Raw genomic sequence first — 20129 nt, forward strand, 5'->3', positions numbered from 1 at the left:
ATTGCCCCCTCTACTTTTTAATATGTGCTGAGAAGAGATCTTAGCAGAGGGAGCTAAAAATTTTGGTTGATCATACAGGTGTGACCAACTCCAATTCAGTCGAATCCGGGACAAGGCTAAAAAAAAAATACCTGAAATCCGGGACTTTTCAATGAAAATCGGGCCATTCTTTTTTCAGAAGACGATAATTAAAATACAGACACGAAAAAAAGTTCACTGTTTTAGTTTTCGTAGAACTATAATACCACGATATAAAATGCATGCGTTTTGGATGTGGTATAGTCGGTATAGGTAATTTGTTTGTTTTTGGCCAATTTTGCCGAAATTGGCAAAATTACTAACTATTTAGTAATTATTAACTATTTAGTAATTATTTTTTTTGCCAATTTAACCAAATTGGCAAAATTATTTACTAAAATCACTAGCCAATTGTGTCTGAGTTTAGCGAACCGACTTTATTAGTATTACACTCTAGAAATTGTCCACTTTTTTCGTCCCACCAATTCAATTTGATGTGAATTCTTAGAAAAATAGCGTATTTAAAATTTCAAAATAGAATTTTACCAAAACGTTGAAAATTCGGATGGCCCGGAAGCCTTGTCAGGGATGCCGGGACACGACTTCATAATTCGGGCCATGTCCCGGATTTTTCGGGCTAGTTGGTCACACTAACATACTAGGTACAGTCGGAAAAATTAAAGAATACCCATGAACGAATCACTTATTTTGTATTTGCTGTCTTTATCTATAACAAACGTTTGTTATTTATAGAAAAAGGCAGTAAATACAAAATAAGTGATTGATGTGATCGTTCATGGGTATAGGGCTTTTCATTCACAATCATTTTGTTTCGAGCTCCTGTCATATATGTCGTATAATCCGTGTATATCAATATTATACACAGATTATACAACATATGACAGAAGCTCGAAACAGATGACAGTCGATGAAAAGCCCATCCTTTCATTTTTCCAACTGTAGTACTGTGGACGATCACCAACTAGATGGTCCGACCAAATTAAGAATTTAGCTGACAACTCATTCTACGAAGCTCTTAGAGCAGCTGAAGATAGAGACCAATGGAGAAACATTGTTAGGAATATTGGAAGAAATCACGATCCTCAGTAATGGGGAAACGACAGGAGAGAGAGAGTACTGTGAGAGGTATGTAATGGCTCCAAACACACAAAAAAACCAAAATCAGATTTTTAGTAAGAACAAGATTGAAAACAATCTAGTTAAAGGAAAAGCTTTAGAGAAAGTACCCAGATATAATTACTTGGGATGTGAGCTAAATGGATAATGGGACCGCGGCCTTGAAATCACAACGACGCTTGAGATGGCGCTTTCTGGTTATCTCAATGCGTCTGGCCGTCTCGATCAAGATAACATGAAAGCAGAATTATGCAATGGAAAACTGGGATAGCAATTAAAACTAGAGTATTGAGATGTTAAGTATTCTTTGTCCTTTTATATGTACAGCTTTGAGATGTGGTGTTATATGGATGTGAAATTTATATGGATGGATTTGAGATGTGGATGTGAAAAATATCATGGAGACATCAGACAACACGTAAAAAACACGGAAACATTAAGAATTAGAAAGAAGAAAAACTCAACACTGTGAAGGAAAGTAAACTGAGCTACTCTGGTCACATACTAGGAAATGAAAAATATGAGTTGATGCGATTGGTTATAGAAGGGAAAGTGGAAGGAAAAAGAGGACCGGGGAGATGACGCGCGTCCTGGTTGTAAAATTGAAAGCAGTGGAGTGGAAAAATAACAATAGAACTCTTCAGAACCACTACAGACAGAGTAAAAGGGGCCGTACTGAACGCTAATGTCCTTCAAGAATGAGGCACACGAAAAAGAAGCCATATTAAACTTCTTTCCAAATAAAAAATAGATTCTAGACATAATAGTGAACTATGTATTTGTAGATAATTTAGTAACGACTAATAACTTACTTGCACTGATCGTCCAACAGAAAAATTAGCCCATTTGGTTTGCCTTCTATCAACTGCAAACACCCTGTATTGTCCATAAACTCTATATTCGTCCACCTAATACACTCTTTCCTATACTCTTCCTGCTCATACTTGAAAACGTGCTGATTGAAGTAATACTGAAGATGTTCGTTGGCGTAGTTTATGCACAATTGTTCAAAACTATTGTTCAGTCCAAAATCCTCGAACCCGAAAATGTCCAAGACGCCTATCGAGTTACCCTGGTGTTCCCGAAGAGTGTCCTTCTTGGCTAAGAGAGCGTGGTTGACTTGGAGAACGATCCAGTCAAAGAGCGCGCCGTAGAGGCATTTAGCCATTGCGTCTCGAGAGGCGATGGCTTCGGGGAGCCGGTAGTTGATCACGAGGGTTTCCCCTGAGGCACGGGCTCGTTTGGCGGTTAATGCTTGCATTAGGGTTTCCTGTAAATACAAAAATGCATTATAATACAAATATAAAGCACTATTCATTAACCACAAAAAATATAAAGTTATTGAGCAAGGGGACTAATTCTTCGAAAGTGAAACACTTGAATTCCGAATAAGAAAGCGTACTCAAAACATTTTTATTTACACAACCCCCTTGGGTAAACTGCATCCTTCTTTTTAAATGATCTGTTAATTTCATAGGTTCCTATTTAACACTTTCTGAATCGTCGATTAGAATAAACAAAATCCAATCATTTATTTGAATAGAAAATTATCAGTAGTAATTGCACAAGAGCTCTGAAATTATTGAATTTTTCCCGAGTGACACTTTGACAGTTTTAATTTCACGAGCCGAAGGCGAGTGAAATTATGTCAAAGTGTCACGAGAGCAAAAATTCTAAATTAATTTCAGAGGTCGAGTGCAATTTGTTGCGATTATTTCATGAATAAAACTGTTCAAAACAAAAATTTTATTGTAATATATTTATGTAAGTACCATTAAACACACAGTCTTTATAAATATTTGACGATTGAAAGTCATCATTTTTATAATTTTTAAAACATTAATCGTCATTAATGTCACTGAATGTATTTTTTCGTAGCAACGAAGGGCACCTGACGTAATATACTTAACGACGGGAGATTATCAAAAATTATCGATTTAATTCAGATTTCTGTAGCTTTCTATTGGTCAGAATCTCCTATGAATGAAATAATCGCTAGCAGAAACATAAGTGCTTATTTGCATTGCCAGATGCCTCTAAGCATAGCACCTGGGGGAATTTTTATCATTGAGAGAGCAGGGATGGGTGAGAACAAGGGAGTCAGCTTGGGTCTGGTCTTTGTCCACAAGTGGCCACCCCCAAAATACACACAACTGATTCACACAAAATTCACACCATAATTGATTTATCATACGGTTTTTATGTTCGATATTGTTTTGCAACAACTGCGTTTACCAATCTCGAGGTGCAACACTATCATACCCAGAGGATGCATGGTACACAGAAAAAAGTATTGCCTCCGTATTTCGTCCCGACTTATGGGAAAAAATTGAACGCGAAGACAAAAAGAGATGACCCAGAAGAGGACTCACAATTGAGTGCCTTCTAAGTCTGCAAATAAAAATGTAAAGGGTGTGAGCGGAGAGGAATTCGCTGATACTGTCTTTGTCTTAAATATGTCAATAAACCAATCAAGGTGTTATGGGTGAATATTCAGCAGAGTTTAGCAACTGTCGCAGAATTTACAGTTGCTATTATAATATAAGGGTTCAATATCCCCTTGATATAAAAGCTCAGTAAATAAAATGTCTATCGTGTCAAGACAGTCGTTGCTTTTCTCTAAAACGGGTATAAGGAAGAAAAGTGTATAGTAGGAAGGAATTATGGGAGAGATCCTTGCTCTTGGTTATAGCCTGTTCAAGGAGTGGAGTCATGTGTCTGAGTTGGGTGTATCCTAAGGAAAACAAGGTGTAGGAATGTATCGACATCCGTTTTTTCTTGGATGCTCTACAGAGGGCTGCAACCCTCTGAGGTGAAACATCCTCTGCATTAACCATTTTCAGCTAGATTTATGTAGGTAGTTTATTATATTCTCTTACACTTATAAATAAAATACATTGGTTTCGGTTCAGTAAATCAAACCAGGAGTCTAGAATGTGCTTAGAAAAACTCCGGCAGGGGGCTACCAGAGTTAAGACGATTCTGTGGCAGTTCGAGCACCGAGCATGTACACATACACAGTACACAATAAAAACAGAAGTACACTTGAATCCGATGGAGAAGAAACGTGAAGAATACCTGATAAATCATAGACACGAAATATAATTCAGAAAAGCAAACGAATCAAAATCAGTTATAAAAAGACAACAAACTATTATTATAATAAATCAGATTATTTCATTCATAGGAGATTCTGACCAATAGAAAGCTACAGAAATGCAAATTAAGGTGATAATTTTTGATAATATCCAGTCGTCAAGTATATTACGTCAGATGCCCTTCGTTGCTACGAAAAAATACATTCAGTGACATTAATGACAATTAATGTTTTAAAAGTTATAAAAGTGATGACTTTCAACCGTAAAATATTTTATATCAACTGTGTGTTTAACTGTATTAATTTGTACTTACATAAATAAATTACAATAAAATTTTGATTTTGAACAGTTTTATTCATGAAATAATCGCAACAAATTGCACTCGATCTCTAAAATTATTATCGAATTTTAGAGCTCTTGTGCAATTACTACTGACAATTTCACTTCATTATCACTGTTTAATTAAACGTATTGTTCTATTAAACTTATTATATTCAATTAAATTTATTATTCAAGGAAAGTTACAACAGAAAAATAAAGGCATAATATGATTTGTTTGCCATTTTTAAAATTTATTTTAATGTACATACATAATATAATAAATTTTAGACAGGTATGTATTCACGTAATGTTTGCCATGAATAAATATTGAAACTATTGATTTATAACCGTTCATTGGTTACCAGTATATTTGCATTATATAATCTACTGTAATGTACTAATATCCAATTTAGTTCATATTTTTAGATGTTGCATAATGTTTGTTAATTACACCTGAAAAGTGCTACTCTTTAATGTATTTGCTTAAAATATTCAATATTTGAGAAAAATCTTAATTATTAGAATAGGTTTGAGAATTTACATGTTTTGTCTACTTTAGCCACAGAATAGCATTTATTATTTTATATTTTTATCGAAATCTTAATTACATAGTACTAGAGAATGTGTCCAAAATTTTGCCATTTAACCCTTTTCAATCTTTCTGCACAATCCAGCTTACCTTCTCTTAACCCTGTTTTAACATTGCAATATATACCAATTATGATAAAGCCTTTTTTAGAATCAGTTGAAGAAGAACAATGTACAATTTACGTTTGACCGACCTCAAGTAACGCTTGCCACTCAGTTATCTGGTACGCGGAGCCTAAATTCTTGAGAATTCTGCCAATATGGCGATTTAGCTGGAAACCAGAGCGCGAGGAATAGAGTTGGGTGGAGGTGATTGTGGAAGAATGTATTTTGGTATACAGAGTGGGCCAAAGAAAACAGTCACCTCGATATTTGGCACTATTTATTAGATTTTAAGGAAATGAAGAAACAGGTCAATTTTTGATCCAAGGGGGACACATTTTTACGATACATACATCTGTCATTTGTCAACCCTCTCCCTTCCATTTTCCCCACCCGTTATTTTTAAATAGGTAATGGGGGTCGTGTGCTACCTTATTTGAAAGGTTATTCAATTCTCTATTCAGTAATAGAATGATGATGATGATGATTCAGTAATATTAACATTGACATAATTATTTATACAGTGTCAAAAAAAAAATTATTTTGAATTAGATTATTTGACACAAAAAGAAGAATGTATGCAATTTATTTAACTCAAAATACATTCTACTACTGATAGAAAACAGAAAAAAATGTTTATTTGGCAAATAAATATTGTGTTCCGCTTAAATTCAATATTCAACCTACCAAGAGGCAGACGGGTGGCAGCAAAAAACATTTTTTTCTGTTATTTGACAGCAGTAGAATGTATTTTGAAGTAAATAAAAAATAAATAAATTACATACATTATTCTTTTTGTGTCAATTAATTTTATTAAATTTTTTTTTCTTGGATACCCCGTATAAATAATTATGTTAATGTTTAATTTTTAATGTTAATGTTTTAATATTACTGAATAGAGAATTGAATAACCTTTTAAATGAGCTAGCACACAACCCCTATTCCCTGGGGGGGAGTGGAAGGGAGGGGGTTGACAAATGACAAATGTAAAAATGTGTCCCCTTAGATCAAAAATCGACCTGTTTCGTAATTTCCTTAAAATCTAATACATAAATACTGCCAAATATCGAGGTGGACTGTTTTGTTTGGCCCACTCTGTATAATGAACGATTATGTTAATTTTAAAGGGTGATATGATAGAATTCAGACCTGTAAACTGGTAATGATAGTCTTATAATATAAATCCATACCGTAAACAAGTTTTATTTAAATGTAACTCCCTACAGTATTTTTGTTTTGTTATAAGTGGCCTGGGCCTACGTGAAGCTTGTACCACATATCAGTAAGGCAGGGAAAGACTCAGAGACTACTGGGACTTCTTGTGTGCCGAAACATCTGGTACCTAACAGCGCCAGCCAGGTACCGCAGGAGATCTTGGTTCTAAAAATCAGCTGGAACATGCTCGTAGAGAAGTTCTAGTACTCAGGACTTGGGACACCATGTTATCCTTTGGCAAGACGGACTCTCAACGTAGCTCTTCGGTGGGAACCTGGCTTGCAGGCTTGATTTGTAGTTGGGAGCCATGTCATCTTAAGATAAGGAGGACCTAGGAATGTGTCGACATCGTACAGTTCTTTGAACGCTCCACAGAGGGTACTTCAACTATCTGCGGTGAAGAATACTCTACGCAGAATCCATCTTCGGGTGGATTCCTGTAGTCTATGATATTATCTTACATTCGACGTAGAAAATGGAAATAAAACGGAACGGTTCGTACGAAAAATCAATCGATTGCCGACAGATGGCTCCCAGAGTGAAGACGACTCTGTATGGGAGCCTGAGCAAGACTGCCTTACTGATTTTCCATCTTGGTTTGTGGTGGTTGGGTGTAATTCCATGATGGATTTTCTGTATATAAGAGAGAATTTGTGTGGAACGGACTCAGTAATAATTTCGATGTTAAGTTTGCAGTTATTGATGCATGTAAGATAAATTGTACAAAGTAATTAGGTATAAATTATACGTGTTAGTGTTATGTTTTAGTGTGTAAATTAAAAATAAAGAATATAAATTAAGTGTTTTTAATTAAAACAAAGTTAATAAATAAATAAGTAATCCTTTTGAAAAAGTGCAACATGGAACAGCTAGTAGAGGAAATATTAAACACCATGAAAAGAAACTGTGCAAATCAAACTGTGGTAGATAAACGGTCAACACAGCTGTAATGTAGATACTAAAAGAATCAACTTAATTGTCATAAGGTGATATATTCGTGTTTTTAATTTATACCTTTGCTTTGCATATGTAGAATTAGAGATAAGAATGCTAACATTTCAAACCAGTTTGTTTAATCCAATAAACATTACTATGTTATCATAATTATATGATTAACTACTTGTATTTTTAAATACACACGAATATTAATTCCTTGAAGATATTTTATATACAAAATAAATCATAATATTACCAGAGTTAAAGTCAATGAACAAAAAGTAAACATAGAATGATATATTTTTATGACAATGAATTTATCAAACAAAGCTATAAGTATTTGTATATCTCTTTCTTTCTTTTAAATTTCCCAGTAAAAGACAGACTACTTCAGGGCTTGGCAACCCCGCCCTACACCACCCATGTTGCTCTCCTAAGCTCCCTTCCTAGGAGAAAACAAGTCACAATCTTGTACTCCATTTAATCTTCATAATATATCCTTCACTTCCTACACCTCGACCGGCAGTAGGACCAAGATAAGGCGCATAGGAAATGATTCTGGACTGGCTTATCATTTTATTTTCACAAGCGCAGCTGTATGTACTGCGATGTAATAGGACAGGGAATCCATTGCATTACCATTCCTAAGAAAGTTATGCATGATGTCCAAGAAAATGCATCGGATGTTGTCATGCAGTCCCGATGACCATTGGAAACTTCCTTCAGTACGGCAGTATCTATAATACCGTTAACAATTAACATTATTATACAAACTTACTTTTACTTTTTCGAGTCTGGATCAGCCTACAGTTTTTCGGTTCAGTATCGGGCTACGTCTACACCCTTTGTATTTGCGAGCCATAAATCACTGAGGGTGCACTGTGATGGGCAAAGTCTGCATACTCTCAGGTGCTCCACGTTCTGTACTTCCCCACATTCATAAAGTGCGTAGTTATCTGTCTTGATGCCCCATTTAATGAGGTTCTGTTTTATAGGGGCAACACCGGTGCGTATGCGGTTGTGTATCCGCCAGGTTCTCCAGTCCAGGTTCATTCCATTAGGTCGTTCTAGATGCAGGGGGAACAGTTCGGCTTTTTCTTGATTTAAGTCGGTTGGTTCCTGGCGGTTCGTCGAACCCGTATAATTGGTGCCTTTCATCGAAAGTTTGCCTGAACTTCTCCACATATTGTGAGGCGCATCTACGGTTGTCTGGTGATGCGAATCCAGCTGTCCGGTATAGTAGGGGTAGGCTTCATACCACCGCTAGTTATTCTACATGTTTCATTTAATGCCCAGGTGACTTGTTGGGCGTGTCTACATCTACCCCAGATGGGACAAGCATATTCCCCTGTTGACAAATATAAGGCCTCAGCTGTTGACTTGGGGTTTGCACTCCACTTGCTCCATACAATTTTTGGGAGAAAGTTGTTTCTCGTAGAAACCTTTTGTCTTGTACTCTGACAGTGGAATTTATACGTTAGTGACCGGTCTAGTATCAGTCCATGATATTTGGGCCTATCAGTATGTTCCAAGCGTTGTCCCTCCAAAAATACATTCAGTTTAACATGCGCCAAATGGATGTTGAGATGGAATGTACATACTTGGGTTTTAGTAGGGTTTGGTTTTAATGAGTTTTGTTTGTAGTAAGTTTACATCATGTTTAACCTGGCACCTGCCACGTGGGGTGCTACCAGCACCCCATAACACATTTTCATCAAATATTTGGTATTTCAAGTTTGTTAACCGTGCTGTGCGTCATAGTAGCTTTCTATAATATTATATAGCATAGATCTGTTTGCCTTTGAAGTAGTTATTTAGTGTCATTCTGAACTTGTAGCTCTAAAGTCGAATCGGGGTGTCATCATCTGGCAGTTTAAGTTTTAATTTTTTTTTGTGTTTTTGATATACAAGTCAGATTTACATTTTTTATTGTAATAACTAATTTAAATTATTAATATAGTCTCTATACTCAATAAATCTTAATTTTTTTAGATATTTTACTTCACTTCAATTATTATGGGTTGGTACTTGCTAATTTGCTTATAACACCATTTTAATTTTATTTTTTAACTTTTATAATATATTAGTAGCTAATAAGTTAATAAAACATGTTTTTTATATTCTTGTGTAACTCAACACATTATTTTGTTTATAAACAAGTAGATCACAGAACATTTTTAAGGGGTGCTATGAGCACCTCACGTGGCAGGTGCCGGATTAAAGACTCATGCAGTGTCGACTCTACTTGTGTGAGTGTTTTCCCTCTTACGGCGATACCGAGGTCGTCAGCGTAAACAAAACTCTCAGTGTGAGGGTGCATTGGTTAGTCGTTGGTGTAGATGTTAAATAGGGACGGCACCAGAACGCTTCCTTGAGGTAGGCCATTTTTTGAGTTCTATTATACAAAGAAAGACAAACAACGATGTATATTGCATACATTGTAAAGCTTAGAAAGGCGGTTGAAACAAACGTTGAGTGTCATCATCCAATAAATACCTGATGATGAAACTAAAGAAAGAAACGCATTAGAGAGTCGCGGACTAGCCTGGCTCAGATTCTTTACGTTGTTTTTAATCTTCATGAACGCATTTGGAAGTTGCGGACGGGACAAGGACTTGATTCAATCTTTAACGATAGTGTCAGGTCTTCTACTGTCTGGTTCGCCGCGACTCTCTAATGCGTTTCTGCCTTTAATATACATATATAATAAAAACTTACTTGTTTAACTCTGAGCAACTCCGATATTAAAGCTACAACCTCCGGATTCTTGACACCAACCGCCTCGTCATGGTGGTACGCCGATTTTCTTGGTTGAAACTCAACATTGCCGAGCAACAACACGGCCGATAGTACCGAGAAAAGCCTCCTTTGTTTTTCAGTGGTAAAACCCACCATTTCCATGGACTGCTTTAATCTGGAAAATTCGTAGCTTTCGTCCGTATTATCCAAGGCACTGCACGATTTGTTGAGGTAATAGTATTGGTCGGGACGTTTGAGGTGGAGCTGTTGCTTTTCTTGTTCATTTGCGCCTAAAAACAAAAATACATTAATATTCAATAAAAATTTCTTAATTAACTAACTTAATTACTCAAAACCAATATGACAATAGATCCAGAAGAATAGCAGTCCCCATATTCTTACACAAAACACCGAGAATCTTAAGATATCTCGGTAATATTTATTTGGAGCTCAAGGAAGGGCAATCGGCAACATGAAGTTCCTCGATATCAACGGAAGTTGATCCAAGTTGTACCACGAAAGTTCTGAACTTTGTCGCCGACTAGTCGCCGATAGGCACCCGCGAACGCACTTAATATATATCTCGATTTCAATCTGGTAGAGACTTTTATTCTCTCTCACTCTCTCTCTCTCTCTTTTCCAATGGCGCTACAGCCCAAGTCGGTCCCTGACCTTCCCCAGCAGCCTCCTCCAATCATCCCTTTCCTTGGCTGCCGTCCTCCACTTATCCAGCCCCAATATCTGGTTAGCATCGGTTCTTACTACGTCTTCCTATTTGCCAACGTCCCACCATAGTCTCAGTAAGCATTCTACCAGGTGTTCTGTGTTCTTATCCATTATTATAAGGTGACCTGCCTAGCGCAGAAAGTGCTTTAAATAGTGATTTGAATAATTTGCTATAGAAAGTGCTTTATAATATTGATAAAACTCGTGGTTTAAGCATATTCTCCACATATATCCTTCTCAATATCTTCCTCTCAAAAGTATTAAGAGGCTACAGTAGCGATCAACAGGTAGCAACAAACGCGTTCCAAGATTGCGGCTCTAATTTTGAATATTTTGTCGAGATATTTGGCACACATATTCGTAATATAATAAAGAATGGCGGTACAGAGCCTAATTTCAGAAATATGTTAGTACGTGGAAATTACTCTATAACTAAATAAAATATTGAAAAAAGGAGCCTGTACCGCCATTAAGAAGAAAAAAAAACTTTCTTCAAATAAACTTTTTTATCCCATGCCTAGATTTTGTGTAATCTTGGAACTACTAAAATTTTTTATTTCTAACAAGAAATCGAACATATTATAACTAAATAACTAATTAGACAACATAGAGAAATTATCAATACTGTCATTTTGACAAACCTGCGTCAGATTTTCATTAGGCAACATAGAGAAATTATCACTACTGTCATTTTGACAAACCTGCGTCAGATTTTCTCTAATCTGTTCTGTCATCTTTATCGATATCTGTTCAGTGCAGTAGTGTGTTAATTTATATAAGAATTCGTTTTTGTTGTTTCATAGGAAAGTAGTGTTTATTGATAGTTAATTTATTATATATTTGTTGTTGTTGGCATCTTTGAGAGAATATATTGTTGTTAATTGTGAGTTTTAGTTATATGTAGGTAGGTAAGTATATTTTACGTAAACATATTTCGAATTCTAATGCGAGTATATAACGTTTTAGGAGGATTTTTTATTCTAAAAATATTATCAATAGTTTAACAAAATGGAAAAAGTAAATCAAACGAAAAATAAAGTGAAACCTTCCAAGAAAAAGTCCATTAAAAACCGTGCCAAAATTATGCGAAAATCGAAATTTGTTTCGCTTCACAACAAAAAATGATTATTTATTATTGTTTTATTATTAGATATTTCATGCAAATACCTTTCTAAATACCTATCTTAACATAAAATATTCACCCATTTTGTTTTATTTTTGTAAATATCTATTTATTAATAATAAAATCGTTTTCTATTACTTCCATTTAGCGCGACTATGATATTGTCAAAATATTAATCTTAGATAATGTCAAAGATTACCACTGTTGCCAAAGTTTATGATACTATCTCCCGAAGTTATATTTTGTTGCTACCTGTTGATCGCTACTGTTTACTCTTAATAATATTGTATAATAAGTAATTATGTTTATGTGCGTCTGTGTCGTATAGGATATATATCCACTTCCCTATGGATGTTTATTTTTATTTTTTCATTCATAATTTAAAAATAGTTACAAATATTTTACTAACATGTACGACGACACAGGTGATTGATTATTTTTATTTTTCATTCATACTTTAAAAATAGTTCACTATTTTTAAATATTTCATTTTATTTTCGGTCAAAATTCTCAAACATTTCCTGAACAACCGTTACAAAAATGTTATCTATGAAAAAAGAAATTAGTTCTATGTAAAATGAAATCAGGAAGCCCAATTACTGATATCAATTGCCTTTAGATTACCTTAAACGATTTTTGTGGTTAATATAATATCGAGGATTTCCTTGAATCGATAAGACAAATATTTATACTTATTATATTCATGAACAATTTAACAACTTTTAAGAAGCAATTAGCGAAATGTTTTTTAACAGTGATACATATTGTTCATTTAATTTCATTGTCTGTTCAATTTTGGCAAAAAATTTAGGTTTTTATTTAAAAAACAAAAACAAATATAAAACGTCATCATGACGTCATGGTCACGTCATCACGGTTGCTATTATTCAAAATAAATGCAAACCTAATGCATCGCATTTCTGAAATATTGAGGGTGGATCCTTTTTAAATTCTATAGAGATCCTCTTCAAATCCTAATAGACCGAAGGTCTTTTAGAACCACAGCTTCATAATTCCCTTCGACTCTTTTCGGTCTTTAGCTTGCACTCACCGTTTTGAACGTTTTTCTGTTTGAGGTCCTTCCTTACCTCATCGGAGCATATTTTTCTTGGACCCCTTACTCTTCTTTTACTTACCAACTCTGTCTACCACAATTTACTTGGTATCTTTTCTCGTTTCATCTTTCTAAACGTCATAGCTTCTTAGTCCCATTGCTTCGGTTACTTGGACTACTGTAAGTTCTTCTTCTATAGAGGTTTACTTCTTTGACTCAGTCTAGAATTCTTAAATTTGTCTTTCACATATATATTAATTTGCTTCTGCTTGGGTTAAAGTCCAATGTCTTATAGATTAATATATTGTGGGCGTACTGGGAAAATCCACTAACTCGCAAAAGTAAAGTTTTGAGAAAAACGCATTTAAACATTATTATACCTTATGGCTTACCTCTTAAAAATCGGATACACTAGATGTTCAAGTTTTAGTACCTGGATTTGATTTTAAAGGATGTTAACCAAAAGCGGTTGCACATATGTACATGTATATAAAAATATGCGGAAAAACATTATTTTATTCATGAAAACTTAGAAAAAGATGGAGTTAGTTGATTTTCTTTGTCATTGAATGTACCGATTTATGCACGGTGGGTGACGAATTTGGAGATATACGGTTTTTCCTGTTAACATATTGATGTTTGTGGATTTAATGGTATTAAAATGTTAAAATTGAAAAAAAAATGGAGTTAGTGGATTTTCAAAGTACGCCCACGATATTTCGCTTTTCTTGAGATTATTCATAATGTAAGTATCTTATGTAATGCTCCTACTTTCTTTATTTCCTATTTGTAATCTTGTCGTTAGTTTATTGTGTAGTGTTGTTACAGTCCATTAGTTTTATATCATGTGCTACACTCCTGGCCAAAAAATCGGGACACCTTAAAAATGAGTAATTTTTGAGGACTCGAATCTCCTAAACCTGTTGTCCGATTTTGGTGATATTTTTAATATGTTATAGCCTTATTTTCTAAGAATATGGATGTGGTAATAGAGTTGCTGAACAGGTAAATGTCATTGTATACCGGGTGTAACAATAATACTGTGTTTTTTCCTGAAAGTTCGTAACACCTTGTAGAATATTCTAGCATTTAAAAAATATTGAAATTAAAACTAAAATTGTAGCCTTAGCCTTTCTTAACATTCTGCTTTTTGACTCATTCACTTATGTTGGATAATGAAAAAGTTAGGTACTTTGACAACCAGCCAGGTTCTTCATCAATACAGGGTGTTTCTAAATAAGTGTGACAAACTTTAAGGGGTACTTCTGTATGAAAAAATAATGACCGTTTGATTTATAGAAAATATTATGTCTGCAAATGCTTTATTGCAAATGCTTATTTTCCGAAATACAGGATGTTGAATTTTTTCTTACACACTGACGATTTAGTTATTGCTCTAAAACCGGTTGAGATATGCAAATGAAATTTGGTGGGTTTTAGGAGGCAGTTATTGAGCATTTTTTGACATACAATTATATATTTTATATTCACCATTGGCGTGCATACGGGTCATATTACCCGGTCAGTGAATATAAAATTTTTATTAGTATGTCAAAAAATGTGAAATAACTACTTTTTAAAACCTTCCAAATGTCATTTGAATATCTCAACCGGTTTTAGAGCAATAAATAAATCGTCAGTTTGTAAGACAAAATTCAACATCCCGTATCTCGGAAACGACGCATTTGCGGACATATGTTTATAAAGCAAACTGTCATTATTTTTTCATGCAGAATTAACCCTTAAAGTTTGTTGCACTTATTTAGAAACACCCTGTATTGATGAAGAACATGGCTAGTTGTCAAAGTACCTAACTTTTTCATTATCCAACATAAGTGAATGAGTCAAACAATGTTAAGAAATGTCAAAAAAAGAATGTTAAGAAAGGCTAATGCTATAGTTTAGCTTTAATTTCAATATTTTTTAAATGCTAGAATATTCCACAGGGTGTTACGAACTTTCAGGAAAAAACACGGTATTATTGTTACACCTCGTATACAATGACATTTACCTGTTCAGCAACACTATTACTACATCGATATTCTCAAAGAATAAGGCTATAACATAATGATAAAAAAAAAACACTAAAATCGGACAACAGGTTTAGGAGATTCGAGAAATCAAAAATGACCAATTTTTAAGGTGTCCAATTTTTTTTGGCCAGGAGTGTATATCGACGAATATATTACCAAAATTGAAAGAGTGTAATGATATTACGACCATCGTTACTATCTGTATGCGTAACATGCAAACAAGACCAAAACAAAAAGAGATATGGGAAAGGAAAATATTTCCAAGACTTTAAAATGGAATAGGTACTAACCAAGAAGGGGGAGGCGCCAAAGTGAATAAGTTTAAAATTTTCACAAAAAACTACGAATAGACGAAACAATTAAACAAAGGTATCAAAGGTTAAACAGAGTTGGATTGAAACCATTAGAAGGAAAAATGTTCATGATGATATACAGAATGCCAAGAAAGACGGTGGTGGAAAGCGTTTATTCGAGATGGCCTAAGGAGACAAGAAACACAAGAACTTGAAAAAATAAACGACAGACAGGGAAAATTATTCACAAAGCTATTGAGGTTGTTACAAAAATTAGTCATACATTTAATGTTGGTTTTATTAAAGAATAGTTATTACGGAATAATGTATTCAAATTGATTAAATTCTATTAATTTTTTAAATATCTATAGAACTATTCTAGTCGAGTACCCTATATACATGAAACAACTAAAATCACAAATTCTTGTTCTATATTATTTTCATCTACATGATTTTATTATTGGAAAATGAATATGCATTTGCCGACGGTAATACAGGTTTACAAATTCTGACTCATTATGTATAATCATCATAAAATTACCTTCAGTGATTAGTTCATATTTTTACTAGTTTTTCAATGACATCCGTGTAAACTTCTACAAGTCATGTAAGTCAAGATTTTTTTAATGTAATCCGTGATAAAGATGTTTCAAATCGCGACATGAGAGAAAGAACCGATACCAAAGATATCTATATTGAATTTCGAAGAAGGGATTATAGTTCCCATCCAATGACATTTGTCATGGTGCTCTACATCACAATTTCAGGGAAATAGGAGTGGATGCAACAAAAACTACTTGTCACCACACAGTGTTACCGGGAATCAGATAATTATTTAAATATAAAGACAGTAGTAGTTCGAAACCTAGAGAAAACACGATAGTTCTAGGTGATCTCAATGCAAAGATTGGAAAGGGGTAACGTGGAAAGTATGTAGGAAACTATGGTCTGGGAAATCGCAACGAGAGGAGTGATCATATTTACAATTTTGATAAGAGCAGAACTTGATTACAAACATTTTTCAAGCTACCAAACAGACTACTATATACATAGCGATCGCTGGAAGATACATCAGACAGAAAGTTGTAGTTAGAAACCAGATAGACTACAGATAAATGAAACATACCGTAATGCTATTAAAGCCGTGAAAGCATAACCTGGAGCAGGCGTGGCCTCTGATAACAACCCGATGGTCGACCAGGATTAACCTCACACTTAAAAACATTAAAAGACGCGTGAAAGAATTCCTACATAGACACAAAGAAGGTTGAACAACCCAAAAAGAAAGAATGTCACCAACATGAACTGCATATGAACTGTAGCAAACTCAACATAGGCACCAATAATATTGACGAGAACTGGGGTCGACTTAAACATTGTCTACTGGAACCGCGTAAAGAAATGCTAAAATTGTTGTCATTACATGGTGGATTTAGCCAAAAAGTTTGAATGGACTGGTAGTCTTGAAGATGCCAAGCTTTGCATCTCTCGTTAAAGCTTGACATACCAAGCACACGCTTCGTAGGATTATAAGACATCGGTTTGCACTACTTCTTCTTCTTCTTCTTCAGGTGCCATCTCCGCTACGGAGATTGACAATCATCATAGCTATTTTAATTTTTGAGGCAGTAGCTCTAAATAGTTGTTTTGAGCTGCATCCAAACCATTCTCGCAGGTTCTTTCTTCGGCCATGAAATTCGTCTTCTCCCGATGCTTCTTCTGCAATCTATCTGTCCCCGCACTACTATGCCCCGCATTTGCTGTAGGAGCTGAAACCGCAGGAATTTCAGCCGTACATCAATTTGTGCGAGTGGTACCTAATCATGAGAGCAGCCGACTTTTTCTTTCGAGAGACAAATCTTATCGAATGACGAAACACAATTCAAGATTAATGGTAGGGTAAATAAGAACCACTGCGCTTATTGAGCCATTTACTCATCCTCACGAAATCATGGAAAAGGAAATGAAAACCCGAGGTTGAGGTTATAGTTTGGGCTTGGGCAGGAATTAATAATCGAGGAATTGTTTGCCATTTTTTTTTTCGACGGGTCAGTTAATTCAGATAAATACTTGCACCTTTTACAAGAATTATGTGTATCTTTGGATGAAGATGGCACATTCCTGTACATTTAGGTCTGGAAGTTCGTGCTTTCTAAACGAGCGTTTTCCTGGATGGATCTGTAGAAATGAAAACAAACCGTGGCCTCCAAGATCGTCAGATATTGCTCCTATGGTTTTCACGATCTGGAGTCTAAAACTCTTTAAAATGTGAGGTTGTGTTCAGCTTTATGTATCACTTTTCCGAACCACTAACACTAGAAGATATATTTTGAGTATAAAAAACCTTACCTTCTAATAAATAATAAAACACGTGGTAGTTCCTTTCGTATCGTCCTTGCGAGCATATCCTAGATTTTTCCAGAAGGTACTTCTGAACCACAGCGCCGTGGACCATGCCATTTTCCTTGTAGTTGACTTGAATGAACTTTCCAAATCGACTGTAACAAAGAAACAAACACAATAAGTAATCTCTTCTAAAAAATCTCAGCAGATTTTTAATTACTAGTCTTGAATATATTTTAAAATATAAATTGATAACTTCGCTTCAGAAAATAAAATCTACCAAATAAGAACACTATGTCTCCCATTGTTTTGCTCAAGGCAGCTCCTTAAAACCACTGAAAACTTTTCAATAGTCAAAGCAAGGAGACGAGCTGGCATTGTTACTATTCGACCTGTCTCTAGAATATCTGATAAGACAGTTGAATATAGGAAGAGATAATCTCTTAATAAATAAATCGATACATATTGCCGCCTAAACCGATGATATCAGCATTATGTCTCGTAGAACTAAAGAGGCCGTGCTAGTAATAAATATTATGAAACTAGACTTTATGAACTCTGTCAGACCACACTTTGGTAATTTAAGTTTGTTTACTTTTTAATCTGTCTTTCTTTCCAGCTTCTTCATTTAATTCATGAACAATTGAAGTCGCATGAGAAATGAGAAGAAAATAACACAGAAATTGAAGAAGGCGTAAGCGAGACATAAAGATTCGAATGAAACTAAAAACTGTCATAAGACCAGCAATATTGGACAGATAAAAATAAGGAAGAACGACGAATGCATGTAGAGGAGGAAAAAATATAATACTAGTGTGTAATACTGCAAATTCATGGAAGGAGTAAGAGATGAAGAACAAAGAAGACCTGAGAGAAAACGCTTAGACAGCATGTTTGTGAATTAGATAGATATCGGTATTAACCAATATAAAAATATATGAAGAAGCGTAATTAATAAAGCCGACCACCCATAAAGGCACAAGGAATGGTGATTAGGATGACCAATTTGTTAAGCCGTATTATTGGTTGTTTTCCACAAAGTAAAAATGAGACACAAAAAAAACAGTTTATTCATGGCATTTACTTTTCATTAGTCTTTAGAGATAACGTAGATATTGAAATTATATTTTTTGACTTCCTATATTAAAAGCTTGTGATCTAACAAGATAGTTGCAACAAGTTCTTTATAAATTGTTTACATATTTGCAAATAATTCAGATAATTCGAGCAAACTGAAAATGTATAAAGTAAATACGATAAATATTTTTGGCGGGTATGAATAATGATTTATCAGTGTTTGTTTTTAAAATATATGAGTAGGTGAACAGATAAATATATCAATGTGAGAGTTAAAATATTTACTTATTTAAAATTGCAATAAATCTTCAATCAATAATACTTTAGCTCTTATCGCGAGTATTTCTTATTAAAATATTTCATATTTTATGAATAGAACAAGTGCAGGTTTTTTACGTTAAAGTTATTATTTATGAGATATATTTCTGTTTGTCATCAATAATTATGATTTCTCGTTTAAATAGATTGTTCAACGTGAAAAATACAGCAGTCAACTCTATAACCATAAATTATTTAATAATTTATGGTAGGTGTACGAATACATTTACAACCGCTTTACTACGTATTAAAAAGCGAATTCTTCATTATTTTGGTTCATTCCGGATGCCTTAGATATATAGGGTGAGGCAGATAAAGGGCCTATTAGAAATATCTCGAGAACTAAAGTAAAGCAAATTATGAAAATTGGAATATAGGGGTTTTGAGGTGTGAACTATTTAATGAAAATATTTTGGTCTCTTTGCTACTTCCGGTTATACCGGAAGTTGATTGTAACTTCGTTTTTTTAAATGGGACACCCTATATATTTTTACGTTTTTGAATTCTCCTCGATTTCTTATTTCATAAAATATAAGGGTTTGTAATATTATACAGGGTAGATTAAAAGATAATTACGTTTTTTTTTATTAATTTCGTAACAAAATTCACACCCTGTAGAATTGTAGTAGTTTTACATCAAAATCCCTTTATATGTTCAAATGATTTTTAATATGGTCTACTATTGTTACCAATTATTAGTATAGCTAAATTCTGAATTTTAGTATACAGGGTGGGTCGAAACTCGGAATGTGTATTTTCTGAGTTTTCTTAAATGGAACACACTATATTTTAGTATTGTAATGAAATGGTATTTTATGGTACTTTTTAATTTCTTAAGCATTCCCTATACCCAACTGTTTTAATTTGTTCTTAATTGTTAATCGCACCAACAATCTTAACTACGTAGATATTTTGATAGCTCAACTATTGTTGGCAATTTTAAGTATCAGTCTCGATTAGTATGTATTTATTTCCGAAAAATTATTTGTGATTGAATATTTTTACGGC

At 34.3% G+C, this 20129-nt stretch overlaps 1 protein-coding gene across 4 annotated transcripts in view; it reads right to left on the minus strand.

The window, feature by feature from the left end:
- LOC114335736 (unconventional myosin-IXa) overlaps positions 1 to 20129 on the minus strand; it is a 209504-nt gene that overhangs the window by 101698 nt on the left and 87677 nt on the right. For all 4 annotated transcript variants that reach the window (XM_050644658.1, XM_050644660.1, XM_050644659.1 and 1 more), the window contains exons 3-5: positions 17733 to 17881; positions 10134 to 10444; positions 1968 to 2425 (exon numbers count right to left, since the gene is read on the minus strand). In XM_050644658.1, the coding sequence (XP_050500615.1) occupies positions 1968 to 2425; positions 10134 to 10444; positions 17733 to 17881 (918 nt within the window). The remainder of the gene's footprint in view (positions 1 to 1967; positions 2426 to 10133; positions 10445 to 17732; positions 17882 to 20129) is intronic.

This window comes from Diabrotica virgifera, chromosome 2 (genome assembly GCF_917563875.1).
Source record: "Diabrotica virgifera virgifera chromosome 2, PGI_DIABVI_V3a".
Taxonomy (NCBI): domain Eukaryota; kingdom Metazoa; phylum Arthropoda; class Insecta; order Coleoptera; family Chrysomelidae; genus Diabrotica; species Diabrotica virgifera.